General features: G+C 33.1%; 1 protein-coding gene across 1 annotated transcript in view; it reads right to left on the bottom strand.

Moving 5' to 3' along the window:
- Positions 1–27,128, bottom strand: part of TRPC4 (transient receptor potential cation channel subfamily C member 4) — a 208,741-nt gene that overhangs the window by 134,580 nt on the left and 47,033 nt on the right. Inside the window, exon 2 of the mRNA XM_017538019.2 lies at positions 9,779–10,183. Within this exon, the coding sequence (XP_017393508.1) occupies positions 9,779–10,156 (378 nt within the window). The 5' untranslated portion in view covers positions 10,157–10,183. The remainder of the gene's footprint in view (positions 1–9,778; positions 10,184–27,128) is intronic.

The following is a 27,128-nucleotide window of genomic DNA, read 5'->3' on the forward strand; positions in this document are numbered from 1 at the left end:
AAATTATGTATTGTTTTGAAGAAAATTATTCAATATATTACTAATTGATAATTCTCTGATATATTGGAGAGTGGGAAATATACAAAATATAAAGTCCAAATAAATGTGTAATTTTTTCTAATATATGCTTTACTCATCCTGATATTAATGTGTCAAAAATTCACATTTATATATAATGGTACTAATGTTGCTTAGTGATCAAGCTTATATCTCCATGTCAAATGAATCTATATACCTTCCCTCAGGGACTCCAGAAATCAAGAAGGGATGTTGTAATTAAGGAGATGAGTACTGGGCAAAGTTAAGCCTACTCCACTTATCTGTCATCACCTTTTTTAAGGGAAGAGATTATACGTCCAGTTGATAAATTTACAACTATCAATTTCTCTTACCCACTCCTTCTGGGTGGGTTTTATTATTCCCACAGAAAGCTGTATTCTATAAGTCAGTGCTCGCATACTCAAAGCTTGCCGTACAAAATTATTGTCAAACATATGTTATAAATGACTCAAACAATAGTGACTTGGAACATTGACATACTTAGAAATTGATTAAAAATAAGCGTATAAAACATAAATTGTGATAATGAAAATAAGAACATTCTTTTTAGGTGCTTGAAGAACTCATTCCTGAAAAGAACATTTATTTTTTTTAACCTTTAAGTTCTGGCGTACAAGTGCAGGTTTGTTATATAGGTAAACTTGTGTCATGGGGGTTTCTTGTGTAGATTATTTTATTATCCAGGTATTGTGTAGATTATTTTATTGCCCAGGTATTAGGCCAATTACATATTGATTATTTTTCTTGATCCTGTTCCTCCTCTCACCCTCCACCCTCTGATAAGTCCCAGTGTGTGCCATTTTGCTCTATGTTAAAAAAGAACATTTAAAATTCTACATTACCTATATCCTTGTTTGCTTGTGTTTTGATACTAATACCAGAAAACTGCTCATTTTGCCTTAATAAGAGAATAAGTGAATATAGCAGGCAGAAAGAAAGAGCATGTTGAAAACAGTTACTTAGCATTCTAATCATAACATATATTTTCATAACTTCCAATTATGTTAACACCTTATGTATTCAAGTAATTATATTTTTATATGACTTATGATTATTCCTAAATGATTAATATTTCAGTATTATGGTTAATGAAGAAATTCAATTAAGTTACTGCTTACTGAAACATAATGCTATTAACTTTTGATTTAATCACATTAATAATGGATTAGAGGGATCTAATAAAAATGACCCCACAAAAGCTTTTCGATAAAACCCACATATGAAAGATTCATTTGTCTCCTTATTTTCATGTAAACTCAGTCTTTATAATAACACTAAAACTTCGCAGGGTATTTGCTTTGAGGAATATTTAGCCTCTTCAATGCACATATGAATCATTAATTTAATCAAATATACTAATATAAAGTGCTTGGGGGTAAGAATATAATTACTTTCAAATGGTATCAGAGTTTTCTATTGACCATGCTCTTTCAATGGTAGGAATAGAACCTCAGAAGTGGGAGCTGTGATTCCCTTCTTTTTCTTTTGTATTGATTTTATTTTAGTTATTTATTCTACTTATTTGTTAGTTTTTTATTTCCAACCTTTAAGTTCAGGGGTACAAGTGCAGGTTTTTTACGTAGGTAAATGTGTGCCACGGCAGTTGTACACAGCTCACCCCATCACCTAGGTATTAGCCCAGCATCCATTATCAGAAAGTCAAGGCTCAAATGACTAAATATTTTTTTCTGAGATTATAAGACAAGATTAATATCTAAGCATTTCTCTCTCTAAGCTCTCTATTATTTCTCACTCCCTCTATACTAAAGAACCTACATGACTCAGTTTCTTTACCTAAATATGGAGAAGAGCTTCATTCCTATATTTCATCGTGGAATAAAAATCCCTAAACACCTAGATCATTGTTTTATCACTTGAGGCTCTTTTGTTTTGTTTTATCTGATTTTCTTTGAGAATGGTAAATGCCTTTCATTCCTGTGTGTTCCAGATATATTTGCTTTTATAGTATGTTGTGCTGAGAGGAAAAAGCAACAGAATATGCTTAGAGGGATTATTTATCTATAATTTGCTGGTCTTCAAGACAAAAACCATATAAATTGTGGAATAAAAATCCACAAGACTAAGGAGGTTTAATGATGTATTAATACATGAGTCAGAATAGCCAGGTAGCTTAAACCACTTTATCATACTAATAGTGCAACATGGTCCATCTTTTAAGAATTCTTTTTTTCAGGAGAGAAATATCCAGGTCTCTTATGATTGCCATTTACCAGCTGACTAAACACAATCTGTGCTCTATGCTGTAACAGCTTTTAAACTCCCTGCTGTGGAATAATAAGACTCAATTTATTTTTTTGACATTCAGTATACGTGTTTATATTGACTACATTGAAAATACCACATTTGGGCATCATTTTCGGATTTTTAATCTTAATGGCAGAATAAAAAATATTGTAAACAACTTTTCTATTGATAAATCAATATATAAAAAACTATAATTGATAACTCATCTAGCTGTCTCACTATGGGATAGGTGTTTTATGGGGAGAAATGCACACCTTTAATACTGTACTATAACTCTTATTCTTTTGCTTTCTTTAGGTCTTTCTCTCTCTCTGAATTTTGATGTTACCTAAGTAATAGTTAGGCTCACTTACATTGAGGCTCATTTACTGTCAATATCAAGGATTTGACTTCAAACAGGGTATAATAAAAACAAAGAGAAAGAAGTAACTTCAATTGGGTTAGCCAAAAAGAAGTTAAAATGTTTTCATTGTTTAGATGATGGCTCTATGAATTAGAGTTTATAGACTGTCTTGCTATATGATATCATTTAATAATTGCCATATAAAGTTTATGAGACTGTAGACTTGCTCCAAAGCCCAATGTGGAAAACCCAATAAATGTAAGAGTTAAAAGTGAGTTTTTTCAGGGTAACTGAATCCTGAAGCAGAAAGTAAATGTATTCATTCCAAAAAATTTAGATTTGTCTAAAGAACATACTTCTTGAACTCCTGACCTCATGATCTGCCCACCTCAGCCTCCTGAAGTGTTGGGATTACAGTAAAGAACATATTTCTATGTCCAATAGACAGGAATATATTTATTGGTATTCATATCAACAAAAAAATCTTCTATGTTTTTATTCCGCAGTGTATATTTTGGGTTATATATTTGCATTAACATGCTAGTACCAATATCTTATTTCAGACTGTTTGATTTTCTGATCATATAACAGGCAATGTTTCTAAAGCCACAGTTGTATTAACAAATCTACTGAAACTACATATGTCAAAAAAAATCTTCTATATGCACTTAGGTGGAAAGAAATAAGTAAGCTTAATTATATTCTCTTTTGCTCTCCCTGAATTGGGGTTTCCATCTCCAATTGTATTAGTCCATTCTCACATTGATATGAAGAACTACCTGCAACTGGGTAATTTATAAAGAGAAGAGGTTTAATTGACTCACAGTTCCACAGGCTATACAGGAGGCATGGCTGCGGAGGCCTTAGGAAACTTAAGATCATGGCAGAAGAGTGAAGGGGAAAGCAAGCATGTCTTCACATGGTGCAGGAGAGAGAAAGAGAGTGAAGTGGGAGGTGCTACATGCATTACACACTGGGGTCAGTTGGGGGGAAATAGGGGAGGAACGATGGGGGGTGGGGAGCTGGGGAGAGATAGCAAGGGGAGAAATGCCAGGTGTAGGTGATTGGGAGGAAGGCAGCAAATCACACTGCCACGTGTGTACCTATGCAACAATTTTGCATGTTCTTCACATGTACCCCAAAACCTAAAATGCAATAAAATAAATAAACGGGGAAAAAAAAAAGAAATCACTCCATGATCCAATCACCTTCTACCAGCCCCCACCTCTAATATTGGGGATTAAATTCAACATGAGATTTGGGTGGGGACACAGAGCCATGCCATATCAACAGTGATGGTATTTTTCAAATGAAAAATAGGTCTTGAACCCTAGAGAGTAAATTGCTGATGCTTAATCTTTTCATATTTTGTGTTAGTATATTTGTATAATTAGTATTAGTATAATAGTATACTAATTAGTATTAGTATAATGGGAAGACAGAAATAATGGCATAATACAGTAATAATGCCAATACTATTATTACATGTTAACTTTTAAAAATGCTTTTACAGAATTTGAACGTCACTGGACTTTGAGAAGTAGGTAAGATTCAGACTGCAAGCCTGATTAACAGCCAAGAAAAAAACCAAGGCTCAGAGAGATCCAGAGACTTGTTCAATTAGCAAGTGGTGAACTGGACTGGATGCCAGCATCTCTGTCACTTTACTTCACTCTGTGCTTTTTCCCAGCAGTTTACAGCTTCTAATGACTGTTATTTCTTAGTGCAATGCTATGGTTAGGACTATCTGGGGTCATAATTTTTATTAGGCAATGAAATTATAAATGGCATTATAATATTCAGGATGCAGACAGTCTGAATGTGCACATCTAGAGACTTCTTAAAATTTGTCTAACTCATATCCTAAATTAAAATACGTAGTTAGTGATTTAAATGACACCCATTCAAATTGATGCTGTGGCTAAAGCCAGACCACATAGTGGCTATCTTCAGAGACTCTTGAGTTCCAGCACTGGTATTTCCTTGCTTTGTGATCTGGGACATGTCACTATGTCACTTATGCCTTTCAATGCCTTAATTTCCCCATTTGTAAGTGGAGATAGCAATAGCACCTATGTTCATTGGATAATATAAAGATTAAGTGAGATAATGCAAGTAAAATTCTAATGATGGTTACTGGTATGGTGTCAGACTCAATGAATATCATCTAGTATTATTACTGTTGTCACTTTTTGCCATATGATTATTATTATTCAGACTACATCAAGGTTGGTTGCTAACTATTAATTTATAGGTTTTTTCAGTCGGGCCAACCCCCTGCACCATTGAGTCCTCCTTCCTGTCCTTCCTTTGTAAAATGAGGTGATTGATCAGGTTGATCTCCAAGAATCCTCCCAATTATAAAATACCTGCGTTATTTTTAGTAGAACTTTAAAACCAAAATTTCTTCAGCTAAACACTCTGGAATCTTAACTGTTGAATTATAATGCATAATATATAGCAAAGTCATTTTTTCCAAAGTGGGAATGCAGAATAAGGATGTTACTGATATTGAGAAACTGTCATACATTAAATACCACTTAATAGTTACTATTTAAGGGAATAAATCAAAATTTCCTGGAAACCAGGTTAGCATAATATGGTAGTACAAGACATCTAGCATAAAATATACAACTGTAGGTTTTCTAAAACTTGCAACATCCTCTGAATCAGTGGTTCTCAAAGTACTGTTGCCAGACTGGCAGCATTAGCATTAGCTGGGGTACTCATTAGAAATACAAATCTCAAGGCCTCACTTCAGACCCACTGTGTCAGAACCTCTGCAGGCAGGTGCCAGTAGTCTGTGTTGTAATAAGCCCTTCCAGTGATATTGCTAAAGATTGACAACCATAGGTCTAAGCAACTAAATGGCAAAGCAAGGTCTGCTTCTGATAAACATTTACTGAAGCAGCTGAAACTGAAATTAAATCTCGCCTTAGAAGACATCTAAGCTCTGCTAAAGATCATTAAAAGTCAAGTTACCAATCAACTGACAGAAAGAAGGGTTAAGAAGCCATTATCAGTGATTCCCACTAGAGAAATAAGGTATTAAGAAGGTTAAAGCCAAGTCCAGTAAAGTCATCAGAGATTATCAGTGCAATGATTCCTCCTTAGCATAGAGAACCAGAGGTTCTCTGTGCTGTCTCCTATGGGAAAGAAATAAGCTATTACTCTTCTCATTAAAAAACAAAACAAAACAAAATTTAGCACCCTGATTTATCAAGGTCTACAGTAAATATGGAAGAAAATATTTAATGATCTATGCCCATCTATTTATCTAGCAAGACCTAGATCTTTTCGTTAAGTGCTGCAGTAAGAAAATTGTTTAATATACTAAAAATCACAAATCTTTAAACCATGTATAAGGTCAAGAAGAAGAAAAATCAGTATCAGAACTGCAGGAAAACAAAGTGATTTTATTTGCTTCAATGTCCTCCTTATCATCTACATAACAATTCCAGATCCCTTTCTTAAATCCAACATATCTAATTAACTCCTAGGTACTAAAATGAATAAATCAAAAAAACTATTTATGTCTAATTTGGTCCCATAAGTCTTTTCTCATAGGCTTTATCTCAGTTAATGGTGTTCCTTTTTTCAAGGTATCAACCCTTCAACATTCTTCCCCTTTTCCTTCAAGCTCTTCTGCCCTCTACCTACTAACATTTCGTATTTGCCAAATCCAGCTGATTTGACTTCATAATTTTCTGAGGATTCATTTTCTTTTCATCTTTTTAATTCTGACAGCCTTTATTCATATTCCCCTGATACTTTTCTTTTCTGTCTTTGGACCTTAGGACTCTTGAGAACAGAAACAATGTCTTCTCCTCAATGCCCAGCACAAGGCCTGGTAGAGCAGGCATCTGGACACTGTTCCCCAGTGAATGTCCTTAAGCGTAGACAAATTCATCCGAAATCTCACATCCCCAATGATCTGAGGAAGTCTTATGGGATCTTTTTTCCAGAGAAATAAGTTAATATGTGACAAATTTCTAAGAGTCTATTTTGAATACCCATTTCTCACATTTTTAAAAACTATTAAGTGTTCTAAAAATCAGATTTGGAATTTTTAATTAGAACCTCTTTCTTTATTCATTTTAGGATGTCACATTTATTTTGTCCGGTTGGATTATTGTTTTCAGGCTTTATCATTCAGCTTCAATGAGCTCAACAAAATGAATGACAACGTGTCCCAGAGTCTTTGGGGATACCCTAAGTATGAAAATTAGGTGAATTAAAATAAAACACAAATGCCTTTCATTGATCACAATAATAATCTAAGGAATTAATCCTTGGGAGAGAAAAAAAGACCTATCAAGAACATATTTGCTACTTACAACACAATGATTTATGGAAACTGTCATTCCAAAAGATGTTGGTCTTCCTTAGGAAATGAATTACCTAAGAAAATCACAAATAAACAGCCAGGCTCTAATGGGATTTGATACAGCCCATTTTGATGCTGCTAAAACTTCTGTTTTCATTGTGCCAGATACCAAGAATTCTGAAGCAGACTGAAATTGCTCTTTCAAATTTATAAAGTTCAAACAAAATAATACAATTTTTGTTTATTCTCAGTGCTTTCACTGAAGAGGAATTCTAGAATGTACAAATAGAAAAGGAATTCTTGGCTAGCAGTCTGATACAAGAGAAATCTTCCAGAAACACATAGCCTGGGAAATTTCAGACTCCTGGCAGATTGCAAACCTTTACTGCCTTTTATTAATAATCAGGATCCAGATCAAATGCCTGTAAGGAGCCAACACCTACTTATGAGGCTAGAGTTTAGTGCAGAAGTTGAACATCTTCCAACAAACACTCTCATAATACCAGACATCTTCTCCAGACACAAACTTATTCTGGTCAGCACAAATGTCATTGACTAAGGAGACACTGAAATGTATGGCCAGTGTTCTCTAGAAAATAGAACTAAGGTTCATCCATGTCCCTACAAAGGACACGAACTTATCGTTTTTTATGGCTGCATAGTATTGATAAGGAATTATTTTTAAATGTTCAATCCACAAGTAGTAGAGAAACAAGGAAAAAGGAACAAAGAACAGATGGGACAAATACAAAACAAATAGTAGGAAGATAGAGTTAAACCCAGCTATGTCAATAATTATGTTAAGTGTAAATGGTCCAAAAACCCATTTAAAAGTTGGATATTGTCCAGTGCAATTTTAAAAAGTAAGCATATACCATTGCTTATGGGAAATTTACTTTTTCGTTTTATTTTGTTTTGGAAATTTACTTTAAATATAAAGACACAAGTAAGTTAAATGTAAAGGTGGGAAAATGTATACTATGCTAACACTAGTCAAAAGAAACCAACTGTATCCATTATACCTCAATAAAGCTAGAAAAAGGAGAAAAAAAAAGAAAATAGAACTAAGAAGGTTCTTTAGTAATAAACATGAAAAACATGTTCAATGGCAGTTTTATTCTATAGACATGCTGCAATCTAGAATGATTTGCATCACAGCCAAAACATCTGTCTTATGGTTGCCTATATGATCATAAATTAAGAGAGTGTACCATATAATATCATTGCTATTAGAAAATGCAAATATGTTAGAGGTGCAGCTGTGGAAAGAATTTCAGAATCACAAGGAGACTAAAGTACTAGCACCTAAACCTACACAGATTAAAAACACTCTCTCTCATTCCTGCCTGTGTTCTGTATCTCCTTAGTGGTGAAACACTGGGATAGAACATGAAATATGTCTTTGGATATTACCATTACCTGTCTATCCCAATCACGGCTTGTTCACGTTTGAACGGATACAAGAAACAAGAACGTCCTCACAGCAGTAAAAATTTACCAATATAATGAGACTAATCCACAAACGGCTGTTTATGAAAGAAACAGCAAAACACCCATAAAGCAAAGGCAGAAAAGTATTGTTGCTATGGAGTGTTGTTTTATCAAAGTTTTAGTTCAGGTAAGGGAAAGGAGTGAATGGGGATGAAACATATAAAGGGACCATAGAACATAGCCTTTTCCCAGCAGACAGGGACACTCCGCTATAAAGTTCTCTTCCCAATTATGGCAAAGATTCTGATAAAAATCCTTCAGGAAAGCAAGAAGAGCTTGCTTGTAAAAGAATGGCACACCTCCTAACAGTCTAGCATTTGCAGAGACAGAGATGTGTATATTATCAAATAGGGTAGAATTTGCTAGAGCTGAAATAACGTCCATTTTATAAGATTTTACTTTAAAAGACAGATTTTTGAACCCCTGCAGAATCTGCAATGTCTTTGCAATTAGTCAGTTAGTCTCGATGCAAGGAAGTGACGAGTTGTGTGAAAGGAAAAAGGATCAAATAGATAATTCAGACACAAGGCAGTTACAAAGGGAAGAATCCAGACAGACAAAAACAGACTCCTTATTCATTCCTGTCTATGATGTCTCTACTTCCTTAGTGATAAAAGAGAGATAGGAAAAAAACCTCGTTGTATTTATAATTGTGTGCCATTTTAGTTTATTTTCTGTTGATAACCATAAGGTATAGCTACATTTGCACCATTAGTAAATTTGATATAGTTAAGTCTAGAGTCAGAGTTCGGCTATCTCATAGTAACCCTTTTTGTTCAAGTCTCAATTTAAAATAATCTACTAAAGTTTGTTAAAGGATAATATCAAATTTGGATGGTACAACTCACTTTTGTAGTAAACTGCAGAAGCCCAGAATAGGCAAGCAGGTTAAATAGGAAAATAACAAAACAAATTCACTGTCTGATAGTATAGAATATGAGAAAATGAAAGACAAGAGAAAAAACACTCACACATACACATAAAGTTACAAGCAAGCTATGCTGAGAATCACATAGAAATGTTTCCAATTTAAGAGAAGTCTACTCAGGTTACTTAATTTTGCTTTAGCTCTCACAATTACTTATGATTTTCCAGGGCAGAAAATGCAAGTGGATGTAACTATCATAGGATATGAAGGGTTTACCTAAGAGTAGTTTTCTGCTATAATATAATTCAGATTTTGAATCTTATATTTCTTAAATTTTCAGGGCATTTGAAAATCTAAAAACAAAAAACAAACAAAAAACCCTTCTGCAGATAAAATGAATTAAAAGCTGTATTTTTGCAGGTACCTGTTTTTCTCCGCTAGGTTTTTTGTGGTTCAACAACAGCTCAACAGCTCCGACGACTTCTTTTCTGATAGCATGCAACAGAGCATCTCCAACATAGACGTTAAAGCTTAAGAGTAGTTCGATGAGCTCCAAGTTCTCATTTTCAATGGCAATGAGGAGAGCAGTTCTTCCGAGAGGATCAATGCAATTAATATTGATTTTAAAATAAATTTCAGCTTCCTCTAGCGATTTCTTGACACTGGCATAATCTCCCTTTTCCACAGCATTCAAGTAGGCTTTTTCTGATGGTGAGAGTTCGGATTCTGCTCTTACTATCCTTAGTGGAATGCGATCTCTATAGGGAGCATTAACATTTCTTTTGTAATAGAATTGAGCCATGTTTCATGCCATGCTATTTCTTTGTCTCTGAAAGTAGAAACACAAAACACAAAGATTAGTGTTAATATGCTTTTAAAATTGTTAAGCATCATACTTCTTTTCCATCTCACAGTGATATCAATAACAACAATACCATTATTAGTAACTATTAAGTGTTAAGGTTTTTTCTTAAACAATAGAAACACTAAATAGCTATTCAATTATGTTGAAACAAATTCTTCTTCTAAGATAAACAAAAAGAAGTTAACATTTGGTAAACTATTATAAAAGTTATTCTAAAAGTGAATTTTATCAGAGAATGCATTTAGAGTTTTGGAAATTATTTACAAAGTTTATAATAAGTATATAAACTTTTCAGAAAATCACTTTGAAAATCAGAGGCCATATTTTTGAGATCTCAAAACTAGACCAAGGATATTCAAATATATCATTCTTTGTCAATTTTGCTAATTGTGGAAATGCTATTGAGATTATGTAATACCATTATATTTGCAAAATATTGTTAATTTGTCTTTTTTTTTTTTTTTTTTTTGGTAGAGTCAGAGTTTTGCCATGTTGCCCAGGCTAGTCTTGAACTCCTGGGCTCGAGAGATCCATCTGCTTTGGCCTCCCAAAGTGCCAGAATTACAGGCATAAGCCACTGTGCCCTGCCTCCTATACTTAATGCTAATAAGTACTGACATCAAAGTTAATGTAAATTAACAACATTAATGTCAAACACTGAGCCCAGTGAACATAATTATATATTTTTTCTCTCCGTGAGTTCATTGACGGGGAAAAATGTGTGCTGATAATATTAATCATCAAGATGAGTCTAAGCAGTTCAATTTCCAAAAGAATAATTGGAAAGGATTAAATGGAGAGATAATTTATCATAAAAATGCTATTGTCTTCATTCTACTGCCTTTATAAAATAATAAACCACAAGGCAGGAATATATTTATTATAAAATTTATTATTTGGAAGTTAGAGTAAGGACATAGTTGAATATGAGAAAATTAATTCAAATAAATGAAAGTTTCTCTTACAATAAATTAACAAAGGTGCTGGAAAGTATGTTGATCTAGTATCATCCTAGTGGTAGAGATTCATAGAAAAAAGTATTACATCTTGAGTATGATTTATTCATTGCTGTTAGTTCCTCATACTTATTATCTAAATTATTTTTCTATGTTATTTAAATTGAACTCACATATTTATTTGCATATGTTTGCTCTGCAAAATTAAAATGAAATTAAAATATTTAGGGTATTCTAAGTACTTAAACATGCATATTCTTTTTAATTGATCTTTTTATCCCTAATCATTTTATGAGTAAATTAATTTGACTTGAATAATGTTTTAACCATAGATTAAACACGTATTACATTAACAAACATGATTATATTTAATAATATTGTCATTTTGGGAAATTTTACATAATTTGTAAATTACCTCAATTTATTAATAATTTTAATTATCAAGGAATTAAGTTTTACCCTTTGACATCCAGATAATTTGTCATAATTTCTCAAATATCTAGGTGTAAGAACTAATAAGAGAAACTATTGTTTTATAATTTGTACCTGTCTGGCATGTTAAACATTAGTATTTTGTAAAGATACCTTCACAGACCAAGCAAAAAGTGAGTGTTCAATATGTATTAATTTTAGATGTGCAAATTACTTACTTGAAGCCTGATTGTAACCTCACTATTTTGGGATGCTTTAACTCACTCTAGAATAACAGGGATAGCATTTATATTATAGAATAACAAGGACAATTTAATATTCCTCCAATATCACTAAAACTTGAGTAAATCAATATGACTGTGATTCTATCTATGTCATTGTAATTATCTGAACCTGAATGCTCCCATTTTCTGCATCAGTGATGCCATTACAATGTTGGCCTTGGAGAAAGGTGGCTGACACTCCCTTCCTCAGCACCTTTTTTCTCAGTCCCAGGTCAGAGTCTGATCAATGCCATGACCTTCACCTTGTAATTTTATCAAGACTAACGCCTAAATGCTTCATGATGATAATGACAGGTATTTATATTCGATTTCAGCATTACACATATTCTTTATAATCTCACTTCTTTATTATCCATGACTCTTGGAAAAATATATAAACTTTTATTTTGGAGTTGAGTTTAAGTTTTCCTACCAATAATATTTTTAGCTTGAGACCAGTGTTTGAATGTAGCTCACCCAAAAGGCTAATTAAAATGAAAATACACACCGCTTACACACATGCATGCATACATCAGTTCTGCATGTGAATTATGATTCAATCACAATTAAGAATCATGCTAGAGAATAAAAAAAATTTATTTTATTTTTTATTGAGTTAATTTTATTAATAATGCTACCAAATAAAAAATTAGGTGAAGAACAGCATTTTATTTCTCATTGTCAAAGTACAGAATGTCAGTGACAATAGGAACTAGTGGACAAAACAGAAGCTACTGGAGAACTTGGAGGAAAAGGGAAGAAAAAAATAAATTAAGCTTATTAATATCTATTTCATTTAATCCAGATAACTGCTATAAACGTAAACCACATAAGTTCATTTTAAGAAGAGTGACACTACATAAAAAAGAGATATATTTTAGTCAACACTATACTTAAGAGATGAAGGGCGTATGAAATATTTGCATTAGGTAATCTATTTCTTTATTCATAAAGTGATGAAGTCAACACTTACCAAAAAAACAGGCAAGAAGATAAGAACCAAAGCATTAGTGCTGAGAAATATATTTTATTAACTTTTATGACCTCTTTCAGTCTTTTCGATTTGAAGAAAATAGGTAAGAATTTATTTTAGGAAGACGATACATATTTTAAGTACATTTAAAATGTAAATACTTTAAGTAAAATTTAAATATTTACAATTGAATCTTAAAACACAGGGAGAAACACACACATGCATACACACACACACACACACACACACACACACAGAGAGGAGAGAGAGAGAGAGAGAGAGAGAGAGAGAGAGAAATGGGCAGACTTTGATGGTTAAAACCTTAGCATAAAAGATTATATAATTTTTCAGCACATAGATTTGTCCTTCTTGATTACTTGGGATGCAAGGATACTAACTGGAGGACAAAAAAATCAAGTTTAACATTTTAAACTGTGCTATATGAATGCAATAGCAAGTGGCAGGCGCTGATAAGGCTGATGGAATCTCTCAGCTGACACACTTATCAGCTATGGAATTGCTACTTGATAGAAAGGCTGTTAAAGAACATGAGACCAAGTATTGCAAATATGTTGACCTATAATGTCAAAATAAAAGATTGTTCCTGGTCCTCCACTTTTAGAATGAATTTTGGAGGGGAAATTATTTCTCCCCCCATGAGATTGCAGAATTTTAAGAATCCTTTCATTTCAGTGTCTCCTGCATAACACCAGAAGTGAAATGACTGATCGGTCAAATTATATTTAGAAGATTTGGAAAAGAGATGAGGAGTTATGGGGAAAAAACTCAACTTCTGAGATGTGACTTTTTGAATAAACTAAAATTTATTTCCTCTCAATGTGTTGAGGATTAAAAACAAAAATAGAAGAATGTAGAGAGAGCTACAACTTGACATTGATCCAAAAAGAAATCAAAATTGTCACTAAATCTGAAACTACAGTTTTCTAAGCAACATAAATATATACAACAAAAAATGTTAAGTTATTTATGTGCATCTGAAGGCATAGTGCCTAAAGGACAAGCTTAGTTGTATAGCGGAAAGAGCAGTGAATTTGAATTCCAAAGAACACAAAGGAAAGGAATATTTAATATATTCAGATCTCCATTCCTTAGTATATATTACTAAAGGGGAAATGAATTTCCCCAAACAACATTTTCTTTTCTTCCCTAGTTGACTGTGCAAAGATACATGTTTACAGGTGTGATCCCAAGACACAGTAAGAAACAACTCCTATTTGTTATTAAGATACTATCACACATACGTAAGTTGCATCTGTACTTTGTCTGGAATCTAATATGAAATACTGTTTTCCCAAATAATGCATTCAGACTCCATCCAATTAGAATTTTTTCTTGATGTTGTATGTATTATCTCAATAATCTTTCACATAATATACTCCATATAAAAGCATAATGCTCTGATTTTTGCTATGACTCTGAATTCCAGACCCTTTCCTAATTTCCTTAGGCAAGAAACAATACATATGTTTCAGCAGCTGCAAGTCTTACATAAAAAGTATTGCATATTGACTGAAATGATTTATGATTTAGTCCAGTCAAAATTTAACAAAAATTTTCTCTTGTTTTGATGTGGTCAAAGCACAATGAACTACTAAATTTCTTTCAAAAGTTTTAGAGACATTTCTGTAAACCATGAGCTAAGGTTATATTACTCAACAACAACAACAAAAGTACTTTACTAAAATATTTTGACATTTTATCCTAGGATTTTGAAGATGAAAATCAAGATTATACTTATTTTCAAAATTCAAGCCCCTTGGATTTAACAAGTGCCACCTAAAAATCTAAACTCTATCTCCATTTTAATTTCTTTTAAATTTTATTTTCTCATCTTCTTTGTGATGGTATATTCCCATTTTTAAAATACACATATTGAGGGAAATGGTATAGGCAGGGCAAAAAATGTTATTTAGCTGGATTTTTACCTCATGGGATTTAGAAAACATATGTTCAAAAAATAATATGTAGTAGTCAAAGTTTGAAACTCTACCCTGAGAGTTAGAAAATATGCATCAATCCATTACTCTTTTTTTCCTCTGAATTCAAAGGAAAAGATGTTCTTTCCTCATTCTAGCAGCTAATCTTGATGTCTGAGCGTCCATCCATTCCCATTTCTCTATATTTAACACCAGCCTTCACCCTGTTTCATACCTGAAGGCTCTTTCTGCAAACCGTCTTCTCTTCACACCACAAATCTACTTAATTGTTGTTATTTTTAAATTGTAATTATCTTTGGTAATTCTCTCTGTTCTAGCTCAGATTTTCTTGATTTTATAAACTTTAAGCTCATCTTCCATTTACTCATTTATTCTCTCTAACATGGTGCTTATCCTCATCATGAATAAATTTTATTTTTCTTAATCATGTCCTTCCAGTTGCCAAATACATTTGGCTCTTTTCTAGCCTTACGAGTTTTCAGTAGCCTCTAGTGACAAGCCTGCTGAAATGAAACTGGTCCTGCCTTGGGCTCTGTGCCACCCTTTCTTAATGCTCCACCTCCTACCTCAACATCACCCTTCTCAGTAGTTTCCATGGACTCCTTTTCTTCTGTCCAAAGCTGAAATATTGATATAACCCCTTCTTGTGGCTTTTTCCTTCATCTATCACTCTCCCTGTTCTTATCCATCACTATCACTTGCTGTTTAAAATGTTCCATGAAGACCATACATATGTTTTAAAATATCTTATGAAATCTATGTTGCCAGACCACACATCTCCCTTAAGATCTGGACTTCTGCTGTCCAAGATGGTAGCCATTAGTCACATGTGCCTATTTAAATATAAATTAACTATAGTTAAATAATATTAACAATCATTTCTATGTCTTCCTGGGCAGATTTCAACTACTCAGTAGCATTCCCTCACTACAATGCTGATGTACTTTATATCTTCGTCATCTTTTACACGGGCTACAGCAATCTCTTTCCAAATAATCTTACTAATTTTAGTCTTGTGTACTTCTTGTTTATCCTCCACAATGCCACATATCTAATCTTCCTAAGATGCAAATCTGATCAAATTACTTTCTCACTTATTGTCTCTGAAAGGCTGATAACCATTCACAGGTAAAACACAAACTTATTATGGAATACTGATCCCTCCATGATGTGGCTTCCAAGTCTGTCCCAGGCAAGCTTATTTTATACTGCCCAAAATACTAAACTACTTGGCTACTATAACTCTAAACCTCTTATACTGCTCTTTACAATCTGAGTGCCTTTCCTTCCCTTGAGCACTTAGCAACTCCTGTGGGGTTTTAAAAGCTTTCTGAAGCATCATAGCCTCTGATGATGTTTCTTCCTCTCAAGGCACAGTTATATGGCCCGTTTTATGCAACTTTATAACCCTGTGAATCTCTTAGATTTAGAACATTTCTTGCTGGTGTGTATACAAGAGTTGTGACTTAAACAGTTCTGTATCAGTGTTCAAAATTGTTTGGTGAATCAATGAATTAATTATTATAGTCTTAGAGTTATTCCTCTGCCATTTTAGATTAAATAAATTGGGTCAAATTGTCTTGACCACTTGCCTAAAATTGTTTTAGCAATTCCAATCAATAGCTAATAAGCTATCAAACCACCTGTGCAAAATACTTTTTTTAACCTATTTTTCTTTCCTGTGCATCTTTACTATCACACATATGTAAGTTGCATCTGTACTTTGTCTGCTGGAGAAAACTTTTGGCAGCTGGAGAAAATAAAACTCTCTCTATTCATGTATAAATCAACACATGAATATCTCATGGCTCAGAAACATGTTTCTCACCTTTACTGTCTAAGATCTTCAGAATGGCTCAAGACTTTAGTAATTTGCTAACATTTACAGGGGAATATAAGCACAGAGGGAAAAAATCAAGACATCTTAGAAAGCAATTTGAGTATCTTAGAATAGAAGAAGTTGAATTAATGTACCAGATAACAAGAGACTAAAACATGCATATTAATCTCTACAAAATTATGAAAAAAGATAGGAGATAAGCTTAGGAATAAAAAAAATTAAGAAGGAATAATCACAGGTGCTGGTAGAACAACACTAGAATTAACCAGTGAACTGGTCATGAAACTCTCTGTAAAATATAAAAGTTAATAGAAATAGAGAATAGAGAAACAAGGGCCAATATTTATAAAATAGTAGTTGCAGAAAGTGAAAATGGAATAATAGAATATAGGGACTACTTTTCTTAGTAATGACCAACAACTTCATAGTTATAAAAAGATACATAAGACATCAGAAAGAATCCATAGCGCCACACTGAATATCTAAGAACAACTCCCTTAGGGACAGAAAGTATTCTAAAGGAGGAGGAAAAAGAGCATATCCCCTATGAGACGGCAACCTCACAATTTAGTAAGAATAGCAATGTCAACATTAATTAGTTGTTTATTCCCTAAAAATTTTGCCCAGAAAAGACTGTAAACCAATAACCACTATTTACATATAAATAATCACTGTTTACATCAATAAATTTCTGCATGGCTGTTTAGCTGAGATTATATTTTGCTCTAAGTAAAGTTACTTATCAAGACTCTCTTTAGAAGTATCTTTCTGCTAAATCCAACAATCAGAAACTATTACGTCACAAAAATTGCCTCATCCCAATCAATTTCCGACCTTGAAAGATCAACCTGAAACCAACTGAGCACAAGCCAGAAAACTCTATACCCTCCCCCCTTTGGTGACATGGTAAAATTTAGTCAAGGTGACACTCTTCTTTACTGTTGTGAGTTCTAATGAACTTAAATTTGCTTTAGTAGACGTTTAGTGGTTTGGGGAGTTCAGTATATAAAGAATCAGGTTAACATCATACCTCTTACCAGTAAATTTGGAGGCAATAAAATAAAGATGTATTGCTTTTGAAAATAGGGAAGAAAAAACAGAAGCTGTAACTTTATATCTTACTAAAATTATTTAAGTGCAGGAGAAAATTAAAAAAATTAGTCTCATATATATGACCTCAATTTTTTTCCTCAAAGACCATGTTTGGACATAGAAGTACACTATAAGGAAAGAATAAAGACAAAACAGGCTGGGTGCGGTGGCTCATGCCAGTAATCCCAGCACTTTGGGAGACCGAGGTTGGCAGATCACGAGATCAGGGGTTCAAGACCAGCCTGGTCAACATAGTGAAACCCTGTCACTACTTAAAAAAAATAATAATAACCAGGTGTGGTGGAGAGCACCTGTAGTCCTAGCTCCTTGGGAGGCTGAGGCAGGAGAATTGCTTGAACTTGGGAGGCAGAGGTTTCAGGTGAGATCACACCACTGCACTCCAGCCTGGGAGACACAGCGAGACTCTGTATCAAATAAATAAATAAATGATAAAGCTAAAAAGTTTTCTATTATTTAAATAGTCAAGAGATTCGATGAGATGGGGGAAATTTGCAGGAGAAGAAGTGCTGAAGAGCTGCATGAGGTCAGATGAACAGGAATAGTCTCTCTGAAACATGAGACATGATAAAATGTTAGCTATGTGAAAAGGTGCAGAAAAGATTATGATGTTAAAAGAACCAGAAAAACTTTGAGGCAAGAGGAACAGGATGCATTGTAAGAAATGACAGAGGGCCAGTTGGTGGGAGAATGATGACTAACGGAAAAAGTGGAAGAGATGAGTCTGCAGAACTAGACTGTAGCCAAAGGATTCAGGACAAAGACTTTGAAATTTATTCTAAGCATAATAGGAAGTTACAGAAAGGCTTTGTGTAAGAGAATGACTTAATCTGATCTCTGTTTTTAAAGAGATCTCTCACTGCTGATTGATTAGGAATTATACAAGAGTGGAAGCTAGGAGACCATTTGCCAATAAACCAGTGAGTTTCATCAAGTGTCTACAAGGAAATTACATATTACATTAACATATTAGCCCCTAAGATTAAGATGCCATAATGACAGACTCTGATGCTAGCCCAATATTCATGGGGATTTAAATCACATTTTTTTAGCTTATTAATGTTTTTATTAGTGCTCTGATTTAACATATTTTGAGTAATCTTGCCCTAATCCTTATTTACTCTAGCCCCTATTATTTTACATAATTTGTAGAATTTGAAGTTTTTTAGGAATATATTTAGATGCATATGAAATATAAAAACAAGAGCACATCCATAAATGTTATTAATTCAGAAACACTTGTACTTATCATGCTAAAGACTCACTACTTGTTTACAACAAAAGCATAATTTGTCGTAAGAAAAACAATATTAAGAAGAAATGTGTGTGTGGAGGGCAATACATTTTACAAATAAGCATTAATAAGATTAGACAAAGAAAGGCAAAATAATCTGTATACAAATGATTTATTTAACAGCAAACTGTTTTCAATCTGTCCCACCATAATCAGATCCTGTGGCCCGTAACTGACCTCTGGTTTCTAAATTTGTGTATGTGTGTGGATGTGGTTGTGGATGTGCAAACAAAAAAAGAAAATGCTTAAATTTGGAAGCAGATATAGAATTTTTGATAAATATATGATCCTTCAATGTAAAAAAAATCACTTAGACCAATTAGGAGATTATTGCAAATATAAGGAAAGAAACTCTGTGGTTTAAGGATTGCTGTTGTTTTGTTGTTGCAGTGATGGTGGTGGTGGTGGTGGTGTGTGTGTCTGTGTGAGGGAAAAAGCCAGAGACAGAAGTAATTGAACACATACTGCAGAGTAGTGTATTAGCAGGAAAGCATGACAAATTAGAATCAGGAATGGAAAAATAATAAGTGACGCTGAGACAACTGGTTAGAAGTTTTGAAAATAATTATTTTGTAGCACCATGAGAATGGTTTCTAAGTAGATTTTAAAGTTAAATATTAAAGCATGTAAAATGATAAGAAAATATAAATAAATATTAGTCTATCCTTTAGGTGGAGAAGAGTTTTCCCAAGTAAAACAGTTAGGAAATGACTTTGCGGAAGACTCACCATATGCATCCATAGCATTTAAAAGTTCTTAGTACTACAACCTAACACATAAAATTAGAACACAAAATAACTAGGGAAACTATTCAAAATATGTAAGTTTACTCAGTAGAAAAGAAAAAAACACTAAGATTCAAAGAGTATAATGAACAGTCCCCTCAGAGAAAAGGAAATATAAGTAGAAAATATTTGACAAAGCATTCAACTTTGCTGACCTCTGTAAAAGCTGAGAAATCTACCAATAAGATAAAAGTTATTGTGTGCCAAATGTGATCAGATTACAGAAAAAAGAAAACCCAGTACTAGAAATGATGGAGTTAAATAATTTCTTCATAAATTGCTGGTGGTGGTTAAACTGAAGAGAAATTGGAAGTATGTAGTCATTCTTTTGAAAGGTTCAAGTCATTTACCCTAGGAATACCTCCTTCCAGGAATCTACTCTAGAGTTGTGTGGTAAAAGGCAGGTAATATATGCATAAAAGTAAACATAATTCTGCTATTCACTGTTGGGAAAAAAATAGAGAGACTCAAAAGCCAATAATGGACAAGTAGTTCAATGAAGTTCTGAATATTTATTTACCAAAAATTTTCAGGTATTAAAATAATACATATTGCATTTTACTGTCACAGGAAATAATCATACTATGATAAGTGGTAATCATGGTTAAAATTTTAAACAAAAGAATGCGTCTGTAATGATGAAAAAACTTACACTAAAGAGGTAACTATGGTAATAATTAAGACATGTTACATATGGGTAATTGGTAATCTTTTATTGTTTAATAATAGTAACATAATACATCTTGATAAAAAAATAAACACTCATCACAAAATAAAAGTTTGTTTTGTCAAAAGGAACACTCAGCTGTCCTTAATAACTACCAGGTCTCTCAGATTTAAAAGGTATTTGACTTGTTTTTGACGTCTTTAAAAGCTAACACCAAAACTAGTAGGTAGAAATTATAAAGAAAAGCTCATCAAAATGTGAATTTTTAATACTATAATAAGACTTGTCCAAAAATTAAATACTTTATCTCAGAGGCTAGGAAACTCCCTTTTGCTGGCAACATTCAAACATAGAAACTTGAAAGGAATGTGGTAGAGAGAATTCAATAACCAGATGGGTAGCTAAACTGGATAATCTTTAGTGAATATTAACACTGTGATTCTATTTGTCTCTGCTTTTGTCATTGTCTCTGTCAACAAACCATGTTACCTGAACACATTACTAACTTTGCACTCTTGTATTTTTCCATTAATTTTATTAAATAATCTGTACGCTTCAATCATTATAATTTTTTACTTAATTAAAAAAACACTAGTGTTATGCTTTGATACATGATTTTCCTGACCTTCCTCATAGACTGGGTGTCTCATCAGTGTATCCCACGAGGTTTCCAAAGAAACTCTTTCTAGATACTGTAACTGTTCAGATAAACACAATTAAGATAAATTGTTTCAAATGTATTTATTTTATAACTAAAAAAAGAAGTTTTTGAACATCGTACAGTTAGAATTTTCTATGGTAGCCCTCAGTCTAAATGTGTTTTGTATGATGCAATTAATTTGGTTATTTTTACTTCTAAAAATAACTATTTTTAAATAAAATATAATTTTCTTTAGATAACATATTTTTAAAATAATTAAACATATATATTCAAGTAAGTAAGCTGGATTTAGAATTACTTATTAGGAATACAGTTTTACAAATTCACACATGTATTTTTATTTGTTATAAAATAAATTCATCAAAAATGGTTTGTCCTGGCATATTGTGTGTTGGATCAGGATGATTTTGCAGGCTGAGGATATAAAGTCACAGAAAACACAATCCCAATGGGTAAATTTTGTTGTATATGTAAATTATACCTCAAATACAGCTGTTAAAACAACCACCACTACCATCAAACACTGACCAAAGAGAGGACATTATGAAGTGGAGGAGGAGCCTTGTTGACAGTCAATGATAGATACCTTGTGGCAAGGTCTTCAGTTTAATAGACATAAGCAATGTTTCTGGAGGATTCAAAAAGAAAGCAGCAAGCTCTACCTGGCAATAGGGGGAATCAGGGGTTGGCAAGGAGCAGAGAAATGCTTGCTGGAGGAGGTGGAGCTTCACCTAAGCATTTAACTATAAGCAGATGTTTTACCCAATGTCTATGTGAAAGCAAGGAATTCTAGGAGGAGGAAGCAGGACTTTAAAAGTAATAGGATGCAAAAGAGTTTCCCATTTTATGGTAGTTTCTGCTTCTAAAATAACTGCTTTTTTTTTCATAACCAGTCCGACTAATGCATACAACTTTCCTGCTGTATCTTTTAAAAAGTTTTGCTACCTCTTCTAATCCTCTTCTAATTTGCTTAGTGACCCTCATTATTTTTTTACCAAATGGTGAACTTTCTAGTGATTACAGACATTTGGGAATATGGAAGCACTATACAGTCAAAGGAGAAGGTAATATGTTTCTGTGGCTCAGATAAGTTTAATAACTCCCTCAAGGTCATATAGTTACTAAATGTTGCATCCAGAAGATTCAGCAAAATATTAGCAATGAAAATGGTGACGGTTTCAGTGAGAAATCAGTGTCAGATGTGGTAAAAACCTTCAGGCTAAATTCAACCCACATTTCCTGACAATTTTTGGTCATGGCAGGCAAGAGCAAGAGTTCTATCAGAGATGCTCCTGAGTGAGGCTGGTCTTGGAATTTTGTTCTTGCCTTTATTGCTTAGATAACTGGAGTTTAAGACTTGACTTTAACTTCAGGCACCTGTAACAAAAACAACAACAAAAAAATAGCAACAACAAAAAAATTCCAGAAAACTTGTTATGTCAAGCACTGCTCTAATTTTTACCTGTATGAACTCCATGAATCCTCAGGAAAATTTTCTGGGGTAAGTACTATTATTAGCATCCCATGCACAAATACAGAGGTTAATTTATTTGATGAACGTCACATAGGCTTTGAAAATATGTTCCCTAACTGATGTTCAGTTTTCGTTATTACCCTGTATTGCACATTTAGACTTTTACTCTGTTACTGAATGTCCATTCAGTTTCCCAGTGGCTATGTTCTGTAATTCTCCAGTGATGGAATTACCCATGCAGTGGGTCTTCTGATTCTGAAATTGTTTTCTCATTACCAGTTCTCAGGGAGTTCTTTAGAGTCCTCATCAGTTCTCCTGGAGCTCCCCTAAATATTAGTATCTCAGATCTGAAGCTTCTTTGAAAATTGAAGCCTGGCTACAGTGTTGATCTGTAATACTCAAGGTAATGGAGTCAGCCCTATTTGTCACTCCCCCATTGGCTCTCCTCCTCCTTAAGGAATATTTCCAGGCTCATAATTGTCTGCTCACCTGTATTTAAAAAAGACTTAAGGGCTGGGTCAGTGGCTCATGCCTGTAATCCCAACACTTTGGGAGGCCAAGACAGAAGAATTTCTTGAGATAGGAGTTCGAGACCAGTCTGACCCACATAGCAAAACTCCATCTCTACAAAAAAATTAAAATAAGAATAAGAATTGGCCTGGCATGAAGGGGTTATGCTTGTATTCCCAGCACTTTGAGAGGCTGACACAGGAGGAATGCCCAGGAGGTCTGCCCAGGAGGTCAAGACTGCAATGAGCTGTGATCGTATCATTGCATTCCAGTCCCTGTCTTAAAAAATAAATTAATTAAAAATAAAAATAAAATAAAATAGACACATGGCAGGTTATAGGTATCTAATCTGTTCTCACCCCAACTCCGCAGTTACAGACAGTGAACAAATCTGGTTCAACTGACTATGGATGAAACTAAGAAATGGTAGCATAATTTAGTCCTCTGCTCACATGAGGTATTGCAATGATAATTCTCAATAATAAATTAAACCAGGAAGCTTACACTCAGTGTGATTGTTCTGCATGACAGTTCTTTGCTGTTATCTGAATAGCAATTCAGACCAAGTATTTAACATCCTGAAAACACTAGCAAATAATAGAAGGTATAAATATTATAAAAGGCAATTCCTTCCTTTTGTCTTGAACTTTTAATTTTTTCCTCAATCTTCTCATGTCCTTTGAATTTACCAGTCAAGTTTATTTCTACACTGAATTCAAACATCAATTATGCAAATCAAAAGCAACTTTAAAAAATTCGAATGCTTAGAATATATTCTTTATAAAGGTTCGTTATGTACAAGGAATTTGGCCTCTCCTAAATAACTCCAACAAATGTAGTAATTACCATAGCAACTTAAAAGACTAGACTTCGTTTGCAAAGGAATTTTCACAGGTTATTTGGTTATTTTCCAAGTTTATGATGGATTGCTGTCCAGAGAATTTTGATGTGTAGTCATAAATCCTATGACACTGTAATCATTTTTAATGACATAAAGCTATATTGTGATTTTTAAATACTCATCCCAGGGATTTATTTCTTTAGTATATTGGCACTTAGATAGATAAGACTACATTTAAGGTAGTTTTTATCAACAGGCATGATAGCATTTTGTTTTTTAAATTTAATTACCTCTATGCCTTGGGGTGTTTAGCAGATATAATAGGATTATTCACATAAATAGCATAGTATATTTTCCATGAGATCTTCATTTAAACTTTAACTAAATGAAACTAGTGTCCTTTAATTCAAGTTTTCCTCTTATTCTAGGAGTTGACGTAAAGTAATTTAAAGTATTGGTTTAATAAATAAGAGCTATGAGTTACATAGTAGAATCATTCTTTCTCATTCTGGCTCCTAGAGCTTGGCTATTTCTCTGCTACTTGAGAATCCAGCTGCCTTCAGAAAAATTGAGGAATTAAATTACCCAAATCTACTCTAACAGTTATTATCCTACACCACCTCCAAAAAATAGTTTATTAACTTCATAAACAATTACCGATTTATTTAAATTATCATAAAATTATTTATTCCCTGGGGGAAGCTGAAAGTTGATATTTTACTTGTGAGTTTTCCATTTTCCATTCAAAATTAGAATCCCAAAGTGTCATGATACTAAAAACCTCATAGGCTCACAGTATGTGATGATGGAACATTTAGATGAGAAGTAAAAAAAAAATACTTCCAAATATCAATCAAATATTTTGTCTACATAGTATCAGACATTAGGATGTCTATAAATATTTTATTTTCTTACTTTAAACAAGATCCTTGGCATATTCTTATTACAACTGCTGAAACCAACTATATAAGTGTTTGGAGGTAAAATTGTTATGCAAATTCTACATTCTCTATAAACATTTTCTATGTCCTGAAGGTAAGAAATACTATACTATAAATATATCTTAGTGAAAAATTATTTTTAATAGCTCTTTTCTTTAGGTATTTTATAATGAGAGATTATAGTGAGAGAGCACCTCAGTGAAGAGAAGTAATCCTTCACGTCAATATCTGGTCAATGCTGTGCCCTTGGCCTCTAGCAATGTATGTCCAGCCCAACTCGCCCTTTACTAATTTTCTCAAGAATGATCTTATTTTTCTGGTTGATAGTACTTTTCTGTTCTCTGTTCCTTCCACTGCCTCTTCTTGTGTCAAATTCTAGCAACGCTCTTGACTGTCTACATTTTGCATTTTTAAAGAACATAAGACTTATAGTCAGCAAAAACTTATTTGAACCCCAACTTTGTTACCTTTGTGGTTGGGCAGAATTACTTAACTCAGGGTTGATTTTTCATGTGCAAAATAGGGATAATACTGACTATCTCAGAATCTTGTATGAAAGAATGAAGATGCAATGTATTAAATGGACCGTGGTACTTGAGTCCCAGAAGACACAAAGCCAATACTATTTTATTTAAAAAGCGCTGACCTTTTGACTCCTGTAATTTTGGAAGTAATCCTAAATTTACTGCAATCACATTGTAATCCAATAACTAAAATGCACAATCCAAGAAGGTTCGATCTGAAGACTTCAGGTGATTTTACACTACGTAAGGATAAAATACTAAATGTTTACCATTCCTAGCATCAAAACTGACAATGAAAAGTGTTTTGGTTTTTGGAGGCAAAATTATTGTGTTTTTGAAATCTTCTGCTACTTAGCCTTGGGCTAGTCACTTCCTCAGAGTCTTTCTCTGTGTCAAAGTAGACAGTTATGTCCACAGGCAGGGTTGTTGAAATGCAAATGTGATATAATGTGTACAGAGTGGCTAATATGTAAGTATTCAATCAATGGTAATACTTTCATTGCATATCACTGCATTTCTAGATGTAAGCACATATAAATAATTTGTAAAAATGTCTAAATTGAGCAATTAAGACAAACATAAACTGACACATATTCTATGATAGATATAATTAAAATATAATGATAATTGACAGTATTATTTATTTATTTAGAGAAGGGTCTTGCTGTGTTGCCCAGGCTAGAGTGCAGTGGCTATTCACATGATTAATCATGGACCACCACAGCCTTGAACTCCTGGGTTCAAGTGATCCTCCTGCCTCAGCCTCCTCAGTAGCTGGAAATACAGGTGCACACGACTGCACCTGACTTACAGTTTTATTGTTAATGCAAGAAATATCTACATTTATTTTATAAAATTCCTTTCCAGACTGTTGGAGAGGTATTGATCAGCTAGGTTCATAGTTTACAAGAGGACTAATTTCTAATAATCTACTCCCATCATATGCATTTAATATTTAGTTGTTTTGGCTTTAGTTTTATAAGATTGAAGAAGTATGATTTTTCATAAAATTAATGAAAATATGAATGTATTACTGATACTAGAAATATTCTCCAAAATGTAATATATAGGTATATGTAGATAGCTATATGAGCTACTAAAGATAAAATATATGCTGTATATAGAAATGCATTTTTACTCATCACCTAATTAATACATGAATAGAATAGGAGTAACAGGACACTAACTAAAAATAATAGCTAAAATATAAACTGATATAAACCATAAAATTATGATAGGATATTGATACTATAGACTTTGTGATACAAATTAATATGAATTTTATTAGAGTACATATTTCAAGTAAAAAGTCCCACAAGACTATTTCCCTCGTATTTAATGGTTTGGGTTTTAGCTAAAAATTAGTAAACTATTTAAAAAAAATAAACGTTTTCAATATTTTAAATTTTTGAAGAGTAATAAATACTAACAAATCACATATACAACAGTAAGCCATTGATTTTTAAATGTTTCAAATAAGCATTTTGTTGTGCTTCTTTTGACGGGAAATATTTGAATGAATATTTATCAAAGCATGAAGTCAGTCTACATCTTATTTTTGCCATAAATAAAACAGTATGCCCAAAATGTGAACATATTTTATTATAACTGTGGAATGTATCATAAAAATTTTCTAAAATTATTTTCCTAAATAAGGAAAATAATTTCATTATGGCAAAT

This window comes from Cebus imitator, unplaced genomic scaffold (genome assembly GCF_001604975.1).
Source record: "Cebus imitator isolate Cc_AM_T3 unplaced genomic scaffold, Cebus_imitator-1.0 Scaffold108, whole genome shotgun sequence".
Taxonomy (NCBI): domain Eukaryota; kingdom Metazoa; phylum Chordata; class Mammalia; order Primates; family Cebidae; genus Cebus; species Cebus imitator.